Consider the following 24,628-nt stretch of genomic DNA (forward strand, 5'->3'; position numbering starts at 1 on the left):
AAAGGTGAAAAGTGGAAGGGAACTCAAATTATCTACCTGTGAAAAGGATGAGAAGGTAAATATTAAGACACTACAAGATGTAAGAGATTTGAGGGCATTTTCCTGTTCCAAATGTGTTTCTCTGGACAAATTGTAAATTCCCCTGTCATTAGAGATACTACTGCACTAGTGAAAAATTCTGAGCTTGAGAAGCTTTCAAAAAGTAAGTGCATGTGTATTGGTTATCTAGTGAGTGGAACCATCTGTGGAGCATGGCAGGCATGCAGCTGTGAATAGCTCCAACAGCTGTGCCTAATCAAAGTCCTTACCATTCCTGTTGAGTTATTCTTCTGGGTACTGTGGTAATGGTGTAGCAAGAATGCTTTATTAGAAATGTGTTAATATGAATTAACCCTACCAATTTTATTTACATTTTATTAATTTTATTAACAATTTTATTAAAAATGAAGGTCAGTGGACATTGGGTGGTAAGGGAATACTAGCTTCAAAACTGCCCAGATCTTGAGGAAACATAGCTCTTGGTTGGTTCATACATGTACGGTCATGACTATATTGAACTCACCAGCTGCAGGTCTGTGCCATAAATCACCCCTGGAGCTTTTCATGATAATAAAATTGACACTTTAAATGTGGACTTTTTAACCACCCAATATTGATGTAGTCACGTTTTAGTATTGATTCATATTTATATCATTCAGAATAGTCAATTCAGAAAAACAAACAAAAAACCTGAAAGTACATGTTCTCTATTAATGGAAGTTATGAAATACTTTACCGAGTTTCCTTTGTAATGAAAACAATAGAAAACAATGTATTTTTCAGCATGTTGCAATATGACTAGCACTGCTGTATGAAATCCTCATGCTTACAGATACTGTTGATGTTTTTCAGCAAGTAAGATATAGGATGTTACAAATTTAGGAAGGATATTACATCCTTTTTCTACATCCTAAAGAGATATGATGTTTAATAATTATTTTTACAGAACTTTGATAGAAATTATTGTCATTGCAGAGCTTTTTCCCAGATCATATGTTATCTTTTCCAAATGAGACCAATGCAGCTATAAGTCACTCTGGGATATTACAGGTATGTAACCTTTGAAAGATGATGAGCCAATAAAGCGTGGAATTCCCAATTGTCTGTATTTGTGTGAGCATAGCACTTTGTCACTGTCACATCTGTTGGTAGATTTTGTGTAACTCAAAATATTTAATTTCTTATGAAATATGGAGCATCCCTTCTAGTCAGTTACTACGTGACTACTGTTAGAAAATCGCACATTCAAAAAGTGCAAAAATGGCCAAAAAGGCAGTAAAAGTGGTTAATGCCTGTATCAAGTGTTTCAGGTGAAACTGTTTCCTTAAAAAGTGCAGCACTGAATTAATTAGCCCATACTTAGCAGCAGCACAACAGTAGAATACTGAGGAACTGGTAATGTGATAGAAATAGATATAAAAAGAGTTAAATTGTTGAACTTAATGAGTAGAAAATTTAGACTGACTAGTATGATTTGTTAGCGTGAAGGCTACTGTAGCCTTCCAAAAAAAAATGGTAGGTCACTCAGTGTTAGTCATCTTTTAAGTGGACACAAGATTTTAATTTACAGTGGGAATAATTTCACAGAATGACCATATCAGGGATCATCATCTTACTTCTCAAAGAGGGGAAAAATGAGTAATAAAGGTGGAAACATACACATCATTCTTGTTTGCTTGTCACTAGAAAACTTAATTAATAGAAGAACTTTCACTGGTCTTAAGACAACAACCCGATATGTGAGTTTTTGGGGATAAAGAATGATTGGGAAGCGAACGTAATAACACAAGATATTTTAAGGTAGAACTAAAAGTAATATGGAAATTATTTTTCTTTTCTGTATTCATATAATAAATTCTACCTTAACATTCACCAGAAAATGAAAAACATTAAATAACTAAATTTCAAAGTGTTCTTCCATATCAAGTAGTTATATCTTTATTGATACATTATAAGAGGGGATGCTAGTCAGGATCTTACGATTACCCTCAAATGTTTGTTTTAAAAAAAAAAAAAAAAGAGGTTCCAAATTAAGTGTAACTGACACATAATGATTTCTATATATCATTTTTAGAAACCTAAATCATTTTTTTCCTAGCTTCAAAACATGCTTTTAGCAGAGATTATGCAGCTTAATGCAAGCATTTAATTCAGTCATTAAATGTTGTCCCCTTTGTTGTTAAAACTTAATTTATTTTGCTAGCAAACAATCTGATAGTTTAAGTATTTATTTATTATTTTTTTTTTAATGAAACTGTTTGCCATACCTGTATACCTTTGCATAGATTCTCCTTTTGTCGTGGGAATAGAATATGAGATACGGGGAACACGGGGAAAGCTTCTGGGCCAGATTAAGAATAATTCAAAATATATAATGTTAAATCCAGTTTTCTTAGCTTGGAAAAAATGTTATGAAATCTACTTTGTTGCTATTTGATGTTCTATTGTCTGTTTGATTGTATTTGGTCTAATAAAACGTAGTGGACACAAAGTATGGAATACCCTCTTGGATTCTGCAGCTGCCACACACGTTTCAGCAGAAACTATTCAGTAGATTGTTTACAGTGTGTTGCTGTTTCCTTGGAAACTTTCATTAAGACAAGTTAATGGGCTTGCGTTATTATTTGTGATGTGCTTGGTCAGGTATCAAGAGAAACATTAATTTTAACAACTCAATGCTTACAAATGATTAAAAAATCACTTCTGATACTTTTATAGCTTTTTGTGGATTGACCTGTAAGCAAGTAAAATGTTTTTCAAGTATGCTTTTCTTGACTTTCAATGAAAGTGCAAAAGTATTTCTGCCTGATGACTTTAAATCAGAGCATCTAAGTAGTCTTAAAAACAAGCAAAAAGTTTATCTGTCCTTTCTGTTTCACATGTGTAAGTAAAATTACAAGGTCTGAAATATGCCAAATATCTATGTATACCAAAGACAGGGATTTAATCTTTGCCATGACAATCTTTAACTTAACAAGATACTTTTTTTTTTTCTTTTTTTTTTTTTTTTTTTTTTAATGCTGATTGGAGTGTGACTGTTCTGCGACACGACATTCTATGCACATGTCTAGTAGTAGTCAGTATGGATCATTTTAAACTTGCTTTAGGTTATTTTTGCGAATTGGATGCCTTAAAAAATACACAGTAGTATATAGATTTTAATCTGAGGTCTTTCTCATAGCAATAAAATGACCTATTATTTATAAATATATTTATATTTTTTGTGAAAAAGTAACTCATAGGTGGGTAACAAATTCCTTCACTTAGTTTAATGAGACGTGAAACTTGCTGGATGTAATTTTAAGTGAGGCTTGTGACTTGTTTAAAATGTGGCCTGTTTATTGGAGTAACTTTTATTTTGGATGAATTGATATATGCTTTAGCTCCTTTTATGTTCTTATTCAAGATGGTGTTCCCAATGAATAGACTGCAAAACATCGTGTTAACAGGACTGACTCATTCTGAGTTAGCAGGTGAACTCCTCACTGGAGTCAAAGAATTTCTTCTACAATTACTGTAAAGGATTATTTTTTTTCTTAGGTTTCTTCCATTTTCTTTTTGCCTGAAAATAACATTTCTTCAATTTTGGAGTTTTTTTAATCTCTAATTTGGATCAGATTTTTTTTTCCACTATGCAGGTTGTCAATCACTTTAAATGCAACAATGACATCCTCAGTTTAGACAATAGATGTTACTTGGGCTGTTATGCCTTTTTTTTTTTTTTTCTGGTTTTACTGTAAGAAATTCCATGCCATCTTGGTTGTTCAATAGATGTGATCAACACAGTTCTGTAGGTAAACTTGAAGTTCAGAGTTCAAATCCTGTGTTCACCACTTTGGCTTCTTTTTAACACCTTTTTAAGTATAATCTGAGTACATTAGAAAATTATAGATAGCACCTGTCCAAGCCATCTTACATAGCAATGAAAAAAAAAAACCAAACCTTTCACCTAATGTAGAATATATTAGAGAAATTAACATTAGTATTTCCTGAACAAATATAAAACATAAATGTTGTATATGGAAAGGTAAAAACAGAACAAGATTATGAAGGCAAATGCTCAGAATTTGGGAAAACTTGGAATTACTGATATAATCTTTCCCTTTTTCCCTTTCCTCTTATTCCTTTCTTCATTGCCATCTTCTTCTCCTTACTCCATACTCTTAATTGTTCCCATTCCTTGTCTTTGTAGATTTAAGACTATTAAAGACTATTAAGACTTTGTAGATTTAAGACCATCAAACTCAAACTTAATTCACAAAGTCTTAGGAAAACAACAGATTCCCTAATTTAAATCCCAAAATTGTGTGTACCTGCTCAAGAAACATTCACCTCAAAAAATGTTGTTTTCCCCCAGTATAGCTGTTCCTTCACTTAAAATGTTGAAGGCATTACAAATGCCTTCAGTGCCTGAAAGCAGACAAATAAGTTGTGTAGCTTTCAATCTTTATTTTGTTCAAGTGACATCTAGTATTTCTGAATCTTTTACTATTCATCTGAGAATGTGGAATGTCCTTTTTCTTCCATTTTTTTCTTGTTGACTTCCCTTCCTCAAAAAAAAAATAAAATAATTTTTGTTGTTGTTGTTCAAGTTGGTTTTAAGTTGGCTGACTTTACAGAAAATCATATCATAATCTGGTTCTTGTTGCTGTCATATATTAATGTCTGAAAGACATGGTGACATTTGATAGACCCTACATATCAAGTTGTATATTTCACTGCATGAGGGTGCAAACTTATTTCTGCATACTGTGTGATCAGTAATCACTGTCTGCATCGTATCATCATTTAACTCTCCACAGTTCTTCCACCTGTATGAAGCACTTTTCTTATTTTTGTCCTATTTTGATTGCCCTTTCTCTGCATAAACAGGGATCCTTTTCCCCCATACTAAACTTCAATCTTGCACATACTTCCATTAAAAGAAAAATCAAAAATTTACTTTTCTACTCTATGTAGTTTTATATATTTATTAAAGACATTCACTTTGCAGATCTTTTTACTGCTTATTCTTTGGACTATTTAATGGTTTTGACTTTACAAATACAAAATATTGTATTTTCTCTCACAGTCCTCAGCTGTCTTAGAAGGGAAAAGATGGATCTAGGATTGCTTTTTTTCCTACAGTTATTGCTACTTTAGTTGAATTGATAGTGTAGATACAACAGTGGCTGTTGAAGCTGAGCTTTGTATTGTTCCTTCACTTTGGCCTGCTGAATAAGAAAAGAAATGTGTTTTTCATGATTGTGCTTCTGGTTGGAAGGTCTTAGGGAGTCCTGGGGAAGAGCTTGTGCAGGCTAGGAGCCAGGCACTCATTTCATTTTTGGCAGAGAGAATGCAGCCTAAAGAGATGCTTTTTGGGTTTTACATACATCAACTGTCTTAGATTATCCTAAATTTCCATTTGACTTTGGTTTTGCTGTAAAAGTACTTCTCAGTGCAGGCTAGATATTCACCATCAGCGAACCTGTTAATATATGGCAAATGGGAAGATTATCAGGAACAGCTACCAGGACCTGTCTGCTTCAGTGTGGCTGAAATAGCTTGAACTGCATTTGTACGTGGTACAAATGGTGTACAGGTACATGGTGTACCTGGTCTTACTGTAATTTACTATTCAGGTGAATAGCACTGAAGCTCTCTTAATGCATTCTTAGTTGTGGGCTAGATTTTCTGTGTGCTCCCCTGTCAAATGAAACCTGTCTTCATTACTGCATTGGTAACAGCTGAATTTAATCAACCTGGGACAGTCTACATGTGGTGCTCTCATGCATCTGACTGCAAGGTAGGAAAACAATAAAAGTGAAAGTAACCTTGTTTATCTTGGTTGGACTCCATTATTTAGTGGCTAAAGACGTTGGTATACTTCCAAAATCACATTCACTTCATCATTTTGCTGCAGTCCGGTGCCAGCCAGTCTGCCTCTTGCCTGGGAATCTGTTGCTTCATGTCCTCAGCTCAGATGTTCTGGAAGTGGCAGCAGAGAGGAGGAAAACAAAGCAATGAAAACTGCAGAAATCAGCAAGAAAACCCCTTCTTCCCTACCATATGGGAGCCTAGATAGTTTTTAAGGTACTGCAGGCCAGTCTGGGGCAAGGTTCCTTGAAGAGGTTAGTAGTATTTTGCATGCATGGAAATTAAAGAATTCTAGGTTAGTATGTTTAGATATGAGTCATAGTTCTGGGTAGTTTTCTTGAAAGGAGAGGAGTAGAAATGAATATGTTATATAGACGTAGAATGCAGTTAACACAGTTGGCAGATTTTAGTAGGTACTTTTGCAGTCCTCTAAAACTGTACTTGGTCTTAGCAAGACAACAGCTGTGTTGCACCCTGATAAATTCTGGTAGAAATGGCTAAAGCAAAGAGAATTGCATTAGTTAGCTCCTCTCAGTGCATCAGTTAATTTCATTGTCTATCTGTATGATTCTGCCTTTCCTATGGTTTGGGTGTAGAGGGGGTGCAAACTTATTTTTTTGGTTCTGGAGGCAAAACGGCTGATCCTTCTGAGACTTTAAAGGCCTTCTTCCTTGCTCCTAATGCAGCTTTATTCAGATAAACACACTCTACCTTATGACCTTGAGCACAGGCAGCAAATACTTGGTGGCTGGCCCAGCCTCTCTGCTCCATTGAACTGAAGCACCCACTTAAGTACTACTTTAGGTCCTGAGACCTTTGTTCCCTCCTCTTTTGAAAATTGCAATATTCTCCAGACCTGTGTGATCTTGTGATTTAGATTTTGTGATTTGTTTGATTGAATTTTAATTCAGATCCTTTCCTTTTTCTGGTTTGTAATGGGCAGGGGAAGGCGAGATGTCATTTTTTTATTTTTTCATTCTGTTGGTAGCATTGATTTGCAGTTTTATAAAAATAGGGTCTGAGGCATGGGATCAGAAATTCTTACACTGTTTTTGTTGCTGAAGTCAACATATTGCATAACTAATGCTCTCATTTCAAACCATATGTTTCATATAAATATGTAACTTGCCTTGCATACCTTGGAGTTATGTAATGTTCTGTATGCCTTAAATCAGAGGTATTCTAATGGGATTAGATGCAATAACTGAACTACTGTGATATAGTGAATTTAGGGGTATATTCCCCTTAGTCTTGTCTGAATATCTTAATGAAACAGAAAGGTAGTTTCAGATAAAAAGAAAAATGCGGGTCTGATATTTTCTTTCAGATGTTCCTAAGCTCCAGCACATATCCTGAGATTCATGGTTATTTGCATGCAAAGGAACAGGGGAAAAAATCATGGAAAAAATTGTTCTTTCTTTTGAGAAGATCCGGTCTTTATTTTTCCACTAAAGGTACATCTAAGGTAAGGCAAAGCAAACAAACAACAACAATAAAGAAGGGGGAGAGAATTATAAAGTTAGAACAAATATATACATATTTATTATTTGCTGTAATATTAGCTGGAATTTGAATTTTATCTTACAGTGAAAAGGGAAAATAATTTCCATTTATAGTAGAAAAAATATATATAGAGATAGAGATACAAAATTGGGAAAGCCTTATATGTGGAAAAACTAGCTGCTTTTTTGCCTGTTAACTTTTCCTTCAGTCTGGTTCACATTTTTTTTTCAATTGGTTAACAGGGTGGGTATCTTTTAAAATTTGTTAAAATTCTGAAATAGATGCTCTGAAAGATGGGCACAATGCTTCAATATGTAAATTATACAAGAGCATATGTATAAAAGGATTATATTGGAAGATTTTTAGAGTTCTTGAAGTCTGTCACTGTTTTTCATTTTGCTAGTTGAAATTTTTGTCAGTACTTAAACCTGACTGTGTTAAACAGGATACATTAGAGATAAGACACCTTTTATGTAAACCATGTAAACACATGCTTTTCATTCTTTTGAATTTTCTGTTAGATGCCAGAGTACTCATTGAGATGCTTTTTCATTCTTCAACATATATATTTATTTTTCTTCCTTGACCTAATTCATTGGGAGGATGGAGATAATGGTTAGAAATACTACTGGAAAGTAATTATTACAGTGTTTTTATTTTATTATTTTTTTTTCAAATTCTGAAAGTATGTTTTATTTTGATGCTTGAAAACTATACTGCACTCAAAATTTCTGACTACTACTTTTACTGCATCTTGAATGTAACGGATGTTTTCCCAGAAATCATATCACTTGTACTTTTTTCCCCCCCCTCTCTCTGGAAGAGTGAACTCTGCCTAGTTTATAAGGTGTTTTTCCTCTGCATTAGGAAGTGAATTTTGCATTGCCTCTTTCTAGATTTCTTGAGACAATTTCACAGTTAAAACTGAGATATGACTGTATTTTGGGTTAGAATAACTAGTACGCTACTCTGAGTTTTTTATCTGGAGAGGCTAGCTAAAAATAGTCTAACTGTATTACATTGCTCTTCTTTTTAGGAGCCAAGGCATCTGCAGTTTTTCTGTGAATTCAGCAATAGTGATATGTACATGTCTTTGACAGGCAAAAAGATTTCTGGAGCACCAACAAACTATGGATTCTGCTTTAAGGTACAAGCTTATCATTCTGATACATATTAAAGCAAGCCACAGTTTTTAGGTAAGCTTAAGTTTCTTTAAGGTTTTTGAAAACAATGTTCAGCTGTCTGTTATAAAATAGGAGAATTAGTGGCTTTTATTTCAACAGGTATTATCTTCAAGATATGCATTAATGCTAAAAAAAATGTGCTGTGGCCTTCTAGCCTAACAAATCAGGAGGAACCAGAGACCTGAAACAGCTCTGTGCAGATGATGAGCAAAGTAGGACCTGTTGGATGACAGCAATTAGGTTGCTTAAGGTAATTTTTCTGTGTGGAGTTAACTTACTGCTTAAGTTTACTATGTGAAATTCTGATCTTGTGATTTAGAGAAGTAACATAATTCCAGGTTCCCATAAAATAGCAGTATCAATTTTGTACAATGAAAGCTGAACATTCATCCCAACAGGGACAGACTAAATTGCTGGAATCATTTTAGGGGATGGGATGATGTCTCAATGGAGTCCTGCAAACATTTAAATTTAAGATTAAGCATGTATAACCTGGCTGAATTTTGTGAGACTGTTGGTAATGTTGAACAAAACTACAAGAATACACAAGATGGGAACTTTAAAAATATTTTTAAAAAGTGTCTGTGACAAAACAGGCAAATGTTAGTGTATTAAATAGTCAGAATTTAATGCAGAGTATACATTTAGGAAGGCAACAGCAATGACATTGTTGTGTGTTTCCTTATCCTACCAGCATTTGTCCCTGCTTTTTAATGATTAAAAAAAAAAAAAACACAACAAAAAGGCAAGTAAGAAAGGTTTATTGACTTAGGTTTATAGTTTAAAATGCTAACCATCTTATTTTCTGGTTTTAGTATGGGATGCAGCTGTATCAGAATTACATGCAACCATATCAAGGTAGAAGTGGCTGCAGCCCTTTGAATATAACACCCATGGTATGTCCCACAGTAGCTCCATGAATAAATACTTTGTTTCTGCCATCATGCTATTTTTAAGTGACTTCTGTCAGTTACACTACTGACCTGATCCTGCAAATCTTTGTACATGTGAATGCTTGCTGAAATCTTTAGGGACCTCAGGACAGACTAGAGAGCTAATTAATTAATTTACTTAATGCAAAATGAGTAGTTTAGACCAATTTAAGAGACTTTTTCCCCTTTGTCAAATCTTCAGTATTTTGGGAGTTTACTGGCTTATTATCACTGTCAAAGAGAATGTAAAAAAGAATTTAAAAAGTGAAGGAGAACTATAAATGCATTAAAAAAGAAGCAAAGTGTTTAAGGTCACACATGCTGTAAAGGATGAATACAGAAGCTTTAACAAATCCTTTTCAGTATACAGTGGGTTTTTTTTTTTTTTTTTTTTTTTTTTTTCCCTCGAAAGTGGTTTAATACTTACTTCGGATTTCATCTGATGTAGTATAGAATGGACTTCAGAGGAACACCATAACTTGGCAGAACTAGGTTTAGGAGGAACAGCACCGTATACTGGATGCTGTGTCCATCTCCTTAGTCAGATAGTTGGGGATCAGGTTGTCCTTTTCTTTAATATATCTTATATTTATATATCCCATATATCTATATATATGTGTGTGTGTATATATATATATGTGTGTGTGTATATATACATACATATACACACATACATATATATATATACACACACATATATATATCCCAGTTCTTTGAATCTTTTTTTTTTTTTTTTGTGAGTGATTTATATCACTATGTCACTTCATGCTTTTCATTGGCTAAACTGGGTAAAAACAGCTTGTTTCCAGAACTTGTGATGATGAATTTATGGTGTTTGAGCATTTATGGTAGTTCTTGATGTTAAAGCACCTAAGATATACATTTGTCATTATGGATATTCACAAAAATGCTGTTTTATGATATTGCTAATAAGCATGCTTTCAAAATTGCACTTAATATACTGACCATGTTTTTACTGTCTGTAATAAGAAGCTAACGATAGCCAGCTGCTGCCTTTATAATGGGTCTTGGAGCTATTATTGATTCTCTCTCTTCTTACACTGCTGCATGCATATAGCTCATGTAAATTCTAATGCAGGCGGAATCTATAACTGGTATTAAGCCTGGTACATTTTTTGTACTTGTGTATAACTGGTGAATTAAGCTCAGGAATTAAGTGCTTAAGCTAATGTATGCACTTCATAGAGGAATCACTTTCATTTCTGAATAATTCACAACCAAGTCAGCTGCAAGGAGTTCCTGCACTCTCCTAGAGAAACACCATTTCTCTTTCTTTGCCCTTCTCTGTTACTTTTGCAAAGTTTTTTACAGGTTACAGTTACTCAGGTTCACCTTAGACTACAGTGTCAACAGTTACAATGCACTATGATTCCATTTTGAGTTATATTCATGCTAGAAGAATCTGCTTGTAACTAAACAGGAGCTAAACAGGTTTTGGACTGAAAAGTTTTGTTAACCCTACAGAACTCTGTGCCTCCTATGTTCTAGATGTTACTTTCACTTACAGAACACTAGAGTGTTCTTTTAATTATTTGATCTACCAGTGCCAGTGAACATTTGAGACATTACAATCGGTATTAAACTTGATTTTATAAACTTGGATTTCTGGCAACTGTTTTGGTGAGCTTTATGACTGTTTTGTCAAACATGAAATGCTTTTTGTTTTTGTTTTTACTATGAGGAAAAAAGACAAACTTTTTTTTTTTTTTTTTTTAAAAAAAAGTATTAGATTCCATAACTGTTATGTCTGTGCTTGTTCTGTGATAGTTAAGAGCTTGAAGGGAAGTATTAAGATAAAACTTAATCTCCATAGAAATGGCTTTTTTCCAGTGGTTAAATCTGGTAAACTTTGGGCAAAACTTTATATAGAAGATGCATGAATTTATGCCATAGCAAAATAATTTAAGTCTTTGTTTATAAGATGATTATGCATAATAATTTTGCATTTTCTTTTTTTCTGGTACTTGGACAACTTTCTAAATGTATCCTAGCTTGTCCTAACTTATTCTAAACATGCAAAAGGATAGTTATAGTTACAAGTATAAATAGAATTTATGGTAAAGGGATGTATTTGTTGTCCATCACAGTAACGCAAAGACATGATTTGTCCTGCCAAACTGTAAAATTGAGTTTTATAGTAGAATACAGGAGTTACAAATGTTCCCTAGGGTGTAATGAGTTTGGCTGTGATGGGAAATGCTGCAGATATTTGAAACACCATTTATAAAATGCAATGTTTTCTCAGAAACTCATTCGTAAAACATAGATCTTAAAAACAAAACAATAAACCAAAGTAAACAAAAAACCCAACCACTAAATGTATTTTTCTTTGTTGCAGAGAAGTATTTCAGAAAATTCTTTAGTAGCAATGGATTTCTCAGGACACAGAAGCAGAATTATAGAAAATCCAATGGAAGTCCTTTCAGTTGCAGTTGAAGAAGGATTAGCATGGCGGGTATAAGCATTTTATCAGAGTACTTTTTTTTTTTTTTTGATTTTAACAAAAAAGATTTGAAATAATCTTTACTTTTCTCTCACACAGAGGAGAGGGTGTCTGCGACTCAACTCACATGGTAGTCCTATTGCCATGTCTAACATGGGTATGTGTGAGTTAATTCAGTACAGAAAAATGCAATAGTTGGTTGTTTCAATAAATTCAATATGTTTTTTAAAGATCTTTATTTCTCCAGCTATACACAGATCTCAGTCTTGGTTTCATCATAAAATCTCTAGAGATGAAGCTCAGAGACTTATTTTGCAGCACGGACTTGTAGATGGGTAAGCTAATTCTTTACATAACTCTTCGGAGACACATTTCTAGTCAACAACTGCTATTTTCATGTACTTTTTATTGCGGGGGGAGACAGAGGAAGAAAGATTTTGCACTTACCTAATAGAAATAAAATGTCTTTTATATAGGGCTATCTGGGGATCAGTTGGTTTCTATTTTATGTCTTCTGGAAGCAATAAAATGGTGATCTAACACTTTGATTCTGTCACTGACAGATTACTTGCGTCCACTCAGAGCCAAGCACTTGAGCTCTGTATTTGCACAATATTCTCTGTGAACTGTCAATTTTGGCACCAGTGTTTTTTGTGTCTCTTATTAGTGATGAAAGAATGAAGGAAACCATAAAAACATTGCCTAACCTTATTCCAACATGAACTATGCAGGGATAACCATTGAAAAAAAAAAAGCTTTTACTTGTGAAATGAGTAAGAATTGTACTATCCCTTAATGGTAAACAATAAATACTAGGGTAAGACTATTCATGTTTATTTTTCCGTCATTTAAATATTAATTCAAATAAAAATGACCAGGTATGCATTTCATGTTCAAATCTTATTTTTCATTTCTGTTTTTTTATCCCTAATGCTGTATTAAATGTACACATGGGCCTTTTTTATTCAATGACTTATTCTACGAAACTTGTGCATTTCTCTGTCTGTTTCCAGTTAGGTACCTGTAGCCAGGTAACTGGTTAAATTCCTTCAGTTTTAGATTAAGCGTATTTTAATACTGTTTACTACATCTGTGGAAAGGGTTCTAGAAAACAAAGAAAAAAGATGGGAAGGAAGGGAAGACAAAGATAACCATACTCAGCAAGGATGGATATTTGGACTTTTTTATTTTTTAAATTTCAGGGGTCTTGTTTTTAAGCCTGGGTAATCACCCTGAAAATGTTCTGTACTCTGCATTCATTTTTGCATTTGTTCCAAGAGAGAGATGGGACATGGGGATGATCTACATGTCTGAGCAGTATGTCATTCTAGGACTTGATGAATCTTTCAGTGTATGTCAGTGGCTACATAGATATTGTTAAATGAAGCCAAGTAGACCTGGGGAATAAGCAGCAATAGCATTTGAGATGAGAACGTGAATATCATGCTAGGTATTAAGAAATACTTGCTTAATATAGTGTTGTTTATGGTATATTCTTGGATCTATTCACAGATACATATGGTGATCTTGATGAGGATGATACTCTTGAGTGGATTGTTTAGAATTGATTAGAACATGAGCAATCATATGTTGGCATACTCCTGAGATACAATGAAGACACAAATACATTACAGCTTGTGAAAAATGCTTTGCTCTTTAAAAGAAAAGAAAAAGGGCTGAAAGAATGAATTAGCACCATAAATACAGAAGTTTTTCATGGGAGTAATAAGATTTTAGTTTCTGCTGAGGAAAAAAAAAATCCAAGCTGAGCTTTTTAAGGTGTTTTAGAGATAGAAAAATGATCCCAAGCAGGGCAATCTCTTGCATGTATGACAGCAGGTGATAGGGCCTCTGTAATATCATATGTACCAACAAATGCACTGTTCATGTTGGCTTATGGAAGGTGAAGGGACTTACATAAAGGAATAAAGAATCTGCAGAATTCCTAGTAGTAGAATAACTTAATGACAGAATTACAGACAACAACTATCTTTCAGGGTGTGCTACGAAGGAATAATATTTTCGGATCTACTGTTCAGATGTAGAAGAAACATGCTTAAAGGCATTTGTGTAGCAACATTGCAGATTTCATACTTCATCCTCTTATGTTTGAAGACTTTTCAGTGATAAGTGGTTGACAGGATTGGAAACTAATTGATACTCAATAGATGAATTGGATAATAGCATTACCAAAAGGGTCATGACAAAATTCAATTGGTCGTTCAGAGAATTTCTTATATGTTTATGAAGGAACAGTTTTTTTGAATCATCCAGCATGTCTAAAAAGCTCCCTTCCAACCAATATTCCTAAAATTCTATGAAGTACAGTCCTTTCTTTGTAATAAAATGATGTTTTAAAAGGTTCTTCAATGGCTAAAGTAGTTCTGTTAGGATAGAGTTAGGAAAGAGTAAATAAAGATCTTTTTTATGTGAAGGAGAAGAAATGTTGCTCATCTCTCCTGTCCAAACAAACAAACAACAAAAAAGTAGGAAAGTAGGCTTCAAAAGAAATGATAAATGGGAACATAAATCCTAATCGACATACATTTTCTTTTCTATGCTATGTCATTACTTTGTGTATTGCTTAATGTGGATCACCATACCATATTTGGGTTTAGAGAACTCATTTTGTATATTGGGAAAGTGTCACATTCTTATAATGTCTTTTTTTTTTTTTTTTTCCTGAATTAAAAAAAGACCAGGTCTTAATGACAAACTTAAAAAAAAAGATTTAAGTTTATGCAAGGGATGACTACTTTGAAAAAATTAATTCAAGTCCTGGAAAGGGGTGAGAGGCCACTAGGTGGTGAGAGAGAGCTTATTAGGAGAGTCTGAGTGTATTGAGAACTATTTGTCCTTATTTTCCTAGCCCTATGCGGGGCTGACAATTATCCATCTTTTAAAACTGAATTAGTATCAGAATTCAGAATTAACATATTTTTTTTTTTGATAGAAATACTAATGATTATGAACTCCAAATTTCTTAATTCCAGGTATTTTCTTACTTCTGTTGTAAAAATAAAACTCATTTAATCCTCAAAATTTTAAGAATACCCAGTAGTTTGGATCTTTGTTGTTAGTTTGTGAAAATTCACTGAAAGACTTTGTTGTCTTTTCTTTTTTTTTTTTTTCCTCTCCCCCCCCCAAAAAAAAAAAATATCCTTGATTTTCATATAGTTGTTGTGCTCTCGTTCCTGGTAGATGGTTGGACAAAAGAGGAGACTAGCACTCACTTGGTTGACACCTGCAAGTCTACTTTGCCCATTTGTTTTTCCTCCTGAAAGAGGAGAACTCTTGCCAATGACTGTCCCTCCATTTCCCTTTTGTGATACGTTTGTTAACTGTACCTGTTCCAGACCTGCATAGTACAAACCGTTCAGTTTCTCCACTACAAAGCTGTGAATCAGGTACTTCCCTTTGGCCTCCAAATTGTTCTTCTCTGCCAGTAGTCCAAACTCAGTGATTCAATGAAATGGTATTCATTCTTCATCTGCATCAGATTATCATACCAGGATTATGGCAAAACTATGTCTATAATCTGGTTGGAATCAGTGAACTACTTGCAGTGACGGTGCTGGCCATTGACAGTGTTATCAGTAACTATGCTGTAATGTATAGACTGTAGTTCTGTCTCCGTGAGAATTTTATCAGTGTGCAGATTTGAGTGTACGTTTATGAATATGGGCCAGATGTGGAAAGTATTCTGGTATGCCTTGCATTACCTTTTCTGTAAACTTTCTGTTGAACATCCTTTCAAGTTTTCCCTATAAAACTTGTGATTTAGGTGACTGTCAGAGTCCAAGGAAAAATTTTCTTCAAGGCACAAACTTTGAGAGTGCTTTTCTGTCTGAAGAGATGTATTGTAATTCTATGCAGTGTAAAACTAACGCCTACAGTGTCATTCATTCTGAAAATGCATATTTTTCACATAATAGACAAGGTGAAGAAGAATTTAAGAAAAGTATTTCAAGTGACACATTTTCAAAGAAATAATGATTAAAAGCATAATTTTTGTAATTAAGATTATCTCTGCTTCTCACAATACTTACTGTTTTAAATGTACAACAATTTTAACTGGGTATTTCCAAAGCTTTCCAGAGTGAACCTTAATGTGAAAATTTTCAATCTCTTTTAGGGTATTCTTGGTCCGTGATAGCCAAAGTAACCCCAAAACATTTGTATTGTCATTGAGTCATGGATTAAAAATAAAGCATTTTCAAATTGTACCCGTAAGTAAAATTTTCAATATACTGTTGTAAGCCAATACAGTCAAATAATTGTTATAGTTTGTAGTTGTTTTTTCGTCTTTTTTTTTTCCCTGCTGTACAGATGATAATAAACATAATACCTGATACCTGTATCGCTATGTTGCTATGAATCATAAATAGTCTAAAGTTGAACATTTTCGAGCTTTGCCGTTTGATTTATTACAAAGCTTGACTAGTACTATGTAATCCTATGTTTTTGTTTACCTATAAATCGCCTTGAATAAATGCACAAATCTGTTGGAACTGGAATAGAAGCAACCATGATGGCATGAAAATTGTATTTTAATGAAAGTTATATTGTCTTTTCTTTTTATTCATCAGCTTAGGTGGACTGCCCATGACCTCTGCGTGTGTGTATCACTGAATCATCTGTTTAAAAGTTTCTCACTTTTATTTTGGGTCAAACACTTCTGTTTTCCTCTTTTCATGATTTATGCTATTGTGGTATATTCATGTCCTTGCCTTCTTCAGGGGGACGATTGTAACAAAAACCTGATATGTTTATTTAGTTCAGTTACATACAGGCAAGCTGAAATTTCCTAAATTGAAGTCATATTTTTATCAGTTTTCCTTGATGATATAATCCAATTCTACTGTCCGAATGGCTGGCTTTCCCAATCCTTTCCACTCCCTCCAAAGGAGGTTTATACAGTTTTCTTTACAGATTGCTTCTGTTGAGGAAAGAAACAGTTTAGCATTATCTATTTTAGCCACAGATGCTTGAGAGTAGAGAATACCTGTAGCTTTTTCTTCTATCTTGACGAGAACCTTTCTTCCAAGCCAAATAATACTTGAGCCTCTGTTTATTCCTATTGAAGTATCTGGGAGATTCTGCTGTTTCTCAGGAGAAATGTATGTAGTCGATTCACAGAATTTCTTTATTCCTTACCTAGGGCTTTAAAACAAACAAAACAAAAACAAAACTTTCCTGTAGAATAAGACTGAAACATTTTTGCATTATTTGTAATGTGAAAATGAGGGAATCAATGTCAGGTAAAAGAATTGTCCAGGACTTTTGCTTCATTAATTACAAGCATTGCAGGAGCCCTTCATCCAAAAGTGACAGCTATGCCCTAGTTCCTTTGTGAGCGTCAGCATATATTCAGTGATCAGAATCCCAGGTTTAAGATCTCTGTGTTTCTATTGACTGTGGTCGCTTCTTGTATTTACTTTAGGATAGCTGTCGTATGGTTTAGAAACCTTTCTGAACTCTGTACAAATACTGTATGACTCTGCTTCATTGGGATGTCATGTAAGTCTCAAATTCAAGAGACCACTTTTTCTTATCAGGAAACAAACCCTTTTTTCTTTAAGAGCAGATGTGGCAGGAAGCTGCACTTGTCTTCAGTTTGCTATGGACCTGTATGATTCTTCTCTTCACTTAAAAAAAAAAAAAAAAAAAAAAAAAAAAAGATCTGGTCAATTCTAGTGTTCTTTTGCAGATGCAAGCAGTGCATTTGAGGAATTAATTATACATGTGCCTGCTAAAACTTTGCTCTACTGATGTAGGACCTGTGGAGAAATGGGGAATCTGTTTTGACAGTCTACAGATCGTATCTCAGAGCTGAGGTCTGAAAGACCTGTATCACTTTAATGTAAAAATTGTCTGATTTTAAGGAAAATTTGATTGTTTTTGTAAAGCAATTTATCCCATGCTAGTTATTGGGGGGGGGGGGGGGGGGGGGTAGGGGGTAGCTGGGGGGAGGCCGGAAATCTGCAACAAGTACAACTTAATCCAGAGGGAGAGAATGTGAGTATGGAAACTGTTATTTCTCCATATATATGCACGTTTCAATTCCTTTTTGTAAAGTAACTTCCAGTAGCCTTCAGTCCCTTATCCCCTTATGCCATGTCCAGTATGCTGACTTACTGCTTGCTTGGTTTTTACTAGAACAATACTCTTTAAGGAGTTCAGAAAAATATTTTTGAGGAAAAAAAAGTTATGCTTCTAGTTGCATATGATTTTCTAAATGAAGAATTCTAAGAACCGAGACTTTCTTTTGTGCTACTGCAGTAAGTTTATAGCATATTAGTTGGAGATCAAGGTTACTTTCTGGAACTTCAGATCTTACTGTTCTTCCAAAATCTTGCCTTTTTCCCTCCATGGGGAAGGAAAGATAAACTTTCCCCCTCAATGTTAATAAAGAAATAGCACTCCGGATTTTTTTTTTTTTAAAGTAAAAAAAAATGCAGTCTCTCAATGATTTTTCCCCCTTACATTTAGTTTACTTCAAGTTGAAAATGTCCCCAGCAGGGTGTACACCCTGCTAGATCGTTTCACCTACATTAATACATGTGTCGTGTTAACACTGGTAACATACAAGTATTGGAGGTAGGTAGCAGGGAACTGAGTTTTAAAAGTTGGAAAGAAAATCTTTAGGAAACACTTGAGATCCCATACTGTGAAAATTAGAGAACTTGATATCTTAAATTTATTCTTCAATTTTAGTACATTAAGCTAATAGAAATCAATTTCACTGTCGTCTGTCCTGAAACTAGCTGTTCTTTAGTCCATGGGACTGAAGAATAATACATATACAGCTGTTTCTGGGACTGTCCTTTTCTCATAAATGCTCTCTCATTGCAGCCTTCCTAGCTTGCAGAAGATGTTAGGTTCCTGGGCAACATAACTGTAGTAGGAGCTTTTACTTTGCAAAACGCTGTTTACTTTCTTCAGAGAATTAGCAATCTGTCTGGTATTCACTTCAAGGTATGGGAATGACTTGGAGCAGGGAAAAAGCATAAAAATGAAGTCTGGTCAACAGAAGTCTGAATCCTCAACTCTTTCTTGTCTTCAGTGTGTTGGCAGGAAAATTGCATGCATAAACAAAGTTCAGTGGATGCTAATCCATTTTTTGTTTTTCTGATGGAACACAGGAGCTTACACATGCACACATTGATAATTCCTAAACTAGAAGTGTTTGACCTGGATTGACCAAAGTCTGAAAAAAAATTACAAACAACTTCCAGACATGGTAGAAAGGGAGGGGTAGAATAATCAGGAATCATAAGCAGTTCAACAGTTGCTTCAGATGAGGAATCTTAATTACAGGTAAGAGATAATTGCATCTTCTCCATTCCATGTACTAAGTAGGATAGTTGCATCTTTTCCTAGCACAGCATCTATTGCTCTGTGCTAGCACAATTTCAGGGTGTTCTATTCACTACTCTTTTGGTCTTGTAAAATATCTTTTTCTTTCCCCTCTTCTTTAAAAAAAATAAAATATTTTTTTACCCTCTTACCTATTTATATTAATACTCTTGTGCTGAAGCTTCTTGATATTGGATATATCAACAGAAGAGGAAACGCATTGAGAACAGTATGTAGTAGCAATGCAATACAGATTGTGCAAGAGCTAATGTTCAGTAATCTAGAACAGGTTGTTTTTCAAGGTATATTATGGCCTTTCTTCTTTTTCTCCTGTATCTATTCCGGCATGTGCATTTGGAGCAGCAGCAGTTCCTTCTCCTACACGACATATTACTACATCAAGCATGTTACTTTTGTGATAGACATTTCGTCCAGTACACCAATGCACTAGTGTGTAGCCACATTGCACCTTAAAAAATAAGTGATATAAAATGTAGAAGTTATACAGAATAGTGAGTTGAGCAAAAGGTGAAACCTATGAGTAAGTTGCAGCTTGTTTGTTGTCATTTTGTAAAAACTCCATATTTATATTAACTCTAGCTATCATTCCAGAGCAAAGTCATAAAATAAAGGAGTATTCTGTTACTTACTAAACTATTACTTCCTTTTAGGCATGTACCTGTCTTAGAGAGAAAGATAAAGAATACATGATTTTTGTTCTTTATTTTTGATCTTTTTATGTTTGATCAACTTATTTTCCCTTCTCTCCATAGTCATAGGATTATGAATACCTTGTTCTCCATGAAGATTTCTCAAACAAGTATTCTAATCATGAAGAAATACCATATCAAAAGAGGATTTGATGTTATTTTGTTTTTCCATTTTTACAGTTGGAAGATGATGGAAAGATATTTTATACCCTTGATGATGGTCAGACCAGATTTACTGATCTCATCCAGCTAGTGGAATTCTACCAACTTAATAAAGGAGTACTGCCTTGCAAGTTAAAACACTATTGCGCACGAATTGCTCTTTAACCAAAGCATCTGTTGTTTCATCAAAGGCAGAGGAAGATACTAGAATACTTTTTTCCCTCAAGGCAATTTCTATAGTAAGAAGTGAAAAAGCATTACATTGTAAAGATTCTAAGTTTTAGTTACCAAATTAAAAAAAAAAAAAAAAAAATCTGTATAGGTAAGAATTTTGCATTGTGATTGTCAAAGCAAAATAACTGTGTTTTAAAAAACGTTATTTCATATGTAATTCTTTAGTGTTGCCTGGACTCTTTTTCTTTTTTTTTCCCAACTGAAAACAATTTTAAAAAAAAATATTGTGCAACTTCTACAAAAATATAACTGATTGTTCTTGGGTTTAAAATGAACTTTGTCTTTCAAATGTTTCTCATAATTTCTGTTCATCACATGGAAGAATTACATTTACTGTGGTAAGGAGAGGCAGAACTGCACATTTTATTTGTAAATAAAATGAATAAATATTTTGCACTATATTTTTGAATGCTACTTTGAGGATAATCATACAAAAAGTGAAAAATCATTAAAGCTGCTTGTAACTGATCCACTGTATTGAGTTGTGCAATTTCTGATGTTATACTTTAAAAGTTTTTTTTTTTTTTTCTAATCTAATGACTAGATTGACACCTTTACACAGAGCTGTGGGGTGTCACTTGGCTGTGATATGTATAAATATGCATAAAATAGTTCACCTACGTATGTGCACCTATAGCATACACCTACAGTCTCTAACACGTGCCCACACACAGACCTGTTAAGTGCTGTGGATTGTTTCAGAGCTGAGAAGGGAGTCAACTTCAGTGGCCCTTGAAATGAACAAATAAAGGTGAATCCAATGAACTTTACTCTTGCTGAAAAACTGGCTAGAGCCTATCTGCAGTTGGTTCTTGGCTTATTTTATTATTTATCACAGAGTGACACATTTCAGAATAGCTACCAGTTAACTAGTCTTTAGGGATTACAAAATATCTAACACTCCAACTATAAAGAGCTAGCTATTAAGGTAGAGTGAGTGAAATTTTGGACTGTGGCATTAAAAATACTTTTGGTATCTATTTTGAAAGAGGGATGATAGTGCTGCATTCTTGTACAAAGTCTTAAGTGAAATGGGGCTTGGAATGAAAGTTGTTTCCCTGTCCAGATGATTGCTGTTTCCCTTTGTTTGATCTTGTTATGAGGGTTCAGGACCTGGCCCTGAGGTAAAGGCTGTAATGGAAAGTAGTGGTTAGAGATGGTTCATCATGCTAAATATGGCCCCTCTGTCCTTTGATTGCTTTGATTCTCTGATTGTTAGACACACCAGCTGTTCTGCTGTTGGAACTGGTGGAGAATGAAGGCGAAAGAAGCCTGGCTGAAGGACTTTGTAAGATGGACCCAAGACACAGCATCGCAAGTGCACGTAAGCTGACAAGGTTGCATAGATGGGTGCATTAGAATAGTATGGTAACTACAGCCTATAGTTTAGTTATTGTATGCCTGTGGAAGGCAATCATAATAACGTAATGCTGTGATACTTAATTTACTGACTTGATCCACACATCACTGACCTTTTCCTCTGGTATGCAAATACAGTTTTTAAAGCTCATTAAAAAAGCAACTCTTCATAACGTGTACCAAAGATGCAACATATGTGGTGTCTGAGCTCATTACATTAGAAATGCCTTGTAAAACTCTTCACAGTCTAATGAATTTAACTCTTAAACCTTGAATATAATTTCAAATTGTAATTACAAAAATGTAGTTTTAATTAAAGCCTCTTCAGATTTAGTTTAGCAATGGGATTACTTCTGAGGTCTTGTATTATTTCAGAGATTGTATAGAGTAAGGAGGAATTTTCTCCTCTGCATCCCTGTTTTATAGATCATTTTCCAAGAAATGAATTGAGTTGTATACTCTATTCTACTTGGACATGTGAAAGCTTTGCCATCATTTCTACTTGTATTTGCTGCTATCATTGGTAGTGAAGCTAACCACTCAGTGAGTACCTTTTTACTTTTGGAAAGGTAAATGTGAGGAGTATGTCATGTACTGGAAGGACATCAGCCATCAAGAATCCTCACTTGTTTTTTCAGTTTTAATGAGTGAAATAGGAAGAAACAACATACACACAAAAACAAACAGACAAACAAAAACCCCCACCATCAAACAAAAAACATTTATAATGAAGTATTGCTTAATGAGCATGGGTTTTGGACATTTGAAAGGGTTTTTAACTGGCAAGTATTCAAAGCACTCTTGCTCTGTAAAGTGGTACTCCTGCATTTTGACAGTTCTTTGAATTAAAATATAAACTGAAATCTTGCTGAGAATAAAATACCTTTTTTTTTTTTTTTTTTTTTTTTTTTTTTTTTTTTGAATCTGCATACATTTCCTGAACTGTTTGGTTGTTTATGACTATGCCCTAGAAAAACAAAACAGTTAAACCAATATAATCTTGGCTGGTGTGTAAATCACTTAACAGGCTACCTCTTCATTTCAGTATTACAGAAGGAAGAAATATGGAGGAAATAGTCTTAATTTCAAATAAGCAAACAAAACAATACACCACACCCCAGAAAAACCTCTTTGATATTTCAGACTACTTTAAAACATGCTAAATGGTACAGGTGGTTGATATATGGCTTAAAAGATCCTTGCTAGCAACTAGTATTTTCTTGTCAGAAAAATGGCGAGGTTTTTTATTATATCACACAAGATATGTTTGAACATAAAGTTCTTTAAGGGTGTAAGCAATGCTGTTTAAACAAAATTTTAGTATGTTACTGTGGCTTGTAATTAGTAATACTACACTTCGGTGCCCACCTTCACAAAGAAAATTGGCAAATCAGGAGTTGTTAACAGCTCAGGGAGAAAATCAGTACTATTTTGGGCAGACTGGTCTATCTGTCTCTTAACAGTTGCTTCTCTATAAAATATGGACAATTTTATATCTAGCTCATAGAGGATTTAAGAACTCTTTTTTTTTTTTTTTTTTTTTTTTAATTGCAATTGATATTTGGAAAGGTTTATTTATTTATTTATTACGTAAGAAGGAGATATATTTTTACTTTTGGGAAGGTCAGAATCTATAGCCTTAAACTAATTGGGGAAAAATCAATGTCAAAGCAACCAAGTTTGAAAAACACTCCATATTTTCTTCTGATTTAAAATTTTAGGCTTCTGTGAGTATATCTGTGTAGTGCAGTACCAGGAAGAGATAAGCTTGACATGCAGAGATACCAGAAGCAGTGTAACTGCAAGCACGTCGTTTTATCTGGGGTAATTAGCCCTGCAGGGGTATGCTCTTCAAGATGTGAGCTAGTTTAGAGATTGCTCTGAAGTTTGCCATTGTATTTGTTGGCCATGCCCTTTGTGCCTTAGTTTCCAGTCAAAATCTTTTTGGCTCAAAGGAGATTAAAAGTTAATTCATTGGTGTTTCATAATACATATACATATACAGCCAGAATTAAGGTTACATTAAATGACATTTTTAAACTTCTGAATGTTTTAACATAACAATATTATTAAGTCACTTAATGAATTTTTTGACATGTAGCGAGCCTTCAGTTTGTCAAACTAAATGTTTTGAGAGAGCTTTAACCCATTAAATAAAAGAGGATTACATATGTAACTAACTAGAAGTGTGGTCTTTCAATAATTGCATTTCTGTCAAATATTCTCTGTTACATTCTGGTTACACAGTTATAGCATTTTGTGCTACCCTGGGGGTAGAATTACTCTGTAGTGTAAATAGACTTGGGGCATTTAATTCTAAGATACAAACCAACTTATTTTAAGGGAATAGCTTTATAGCTTTTTTTTTTTTTTTTTTTTTTTTTTTGGTGCTATATTGTTTAGAAGGTAGTCATCTTCACCTAAATTAAAACTACTCAGCCACAAATTCCAAGTTTTAACTGTTTAATATACGTAGCTTGCAAATCGATCTAGCATTTATTAGTAAGTCTCATATAGTTTTTGTTATCTTTATCACTTTATTTTAAAAAGCAACCTATAATACAAATCAACGTGTAGTTTACATCAATTTTTATTTGGTTAGTAAAATAATTATTTTATTGCTGTTCGGATATTTGGAACTACTATTCTTTAGTACTGCAATGCATTTAATTTTTAATGTAAACTTTGTAGCCATAGATTTCACTGAAATCCTTGAATATGGGACATACCCCATTACTTGAACATACTCGCAAGCTTTCAGAGGTTAAACACTTATGGTCTATGCATAATCAATGTGTATGGTAGTGCAATTAATGTTAACTTTAA

At 34.0% G+C, this 24,628-nt stretch overlaps 1 protein-coding gene across 8 annotated transcripts in view; it reads left to right on the top strand.

The window, feature by feature from the left end:
• Positions 1–20,911, top strand: part of GRB14 (growth factor receptor bound protein 14) — a 65,205-nt gene extending 44,294 nt beyond the window's left edge. For 6 of the 8 annotated variants that reach the window (XM_084524046.1, XM_084524047.1, XM_084524050.1 and 3 more), the window contains 10 exons: positions 1,015–1,089; positions 7,223–7,360; positions 8,435–8,545; positions 8,737–8,832; positions 9,398–9,478; positions 11,874–11,990; positions 12,078–12,135; positions 12,226–12,313; positions 16,114–16,207; positions 20,228–20,911. In XM_084524046.1, the coding sequence (XP_084380172.1) occupies positions 1,015–1,089; positions 7,223–7,360; positions 8,435–8,545; positions 8,737–8,832; positions 9,398–9,478; positions 11,874–11,990; positions 12,078–12,135; positions 12,226–12,313; positions 16,114–16,207; positions 20,228–20,374 (1,005 nt within the window). In that variant the 3' untranslated portion in view covers positions 20,375–20,911. Of the gene's footprint in view, positions 1–1,014; positions 1,090–7,222; positions 7,361–8,434; positions 8,546–8,736; positions 8,833–9,397; positions 9,479–11,873; positions 11,991–12,077; positions 12,136–12,209; positions 12,314–16,113; positions 16,208–20,227 lie in introns of all 8 variants that reach the window. The other 2 variants (XR_014694462.1, XM_084524048.1) reach the window with 2 other exon arrangements.
• The last annotated feature ends 3,717 nt before the right edge of the window (positions 20,912–24,628 follow it).

The sequence above is a fragment of the Aythya ferina genome (genome assembly GCF_964211825.1).
Source record: "Aythya ferina genome assembly, chromosome: 6".
In the NCBI taxonomy this organism is placed as follows: domain Eukaryota; kingdom Metazoa; phylum Chordata; class Aves; order Anseriformes; family Anatidae; genus Aythya; species Aythya ferina.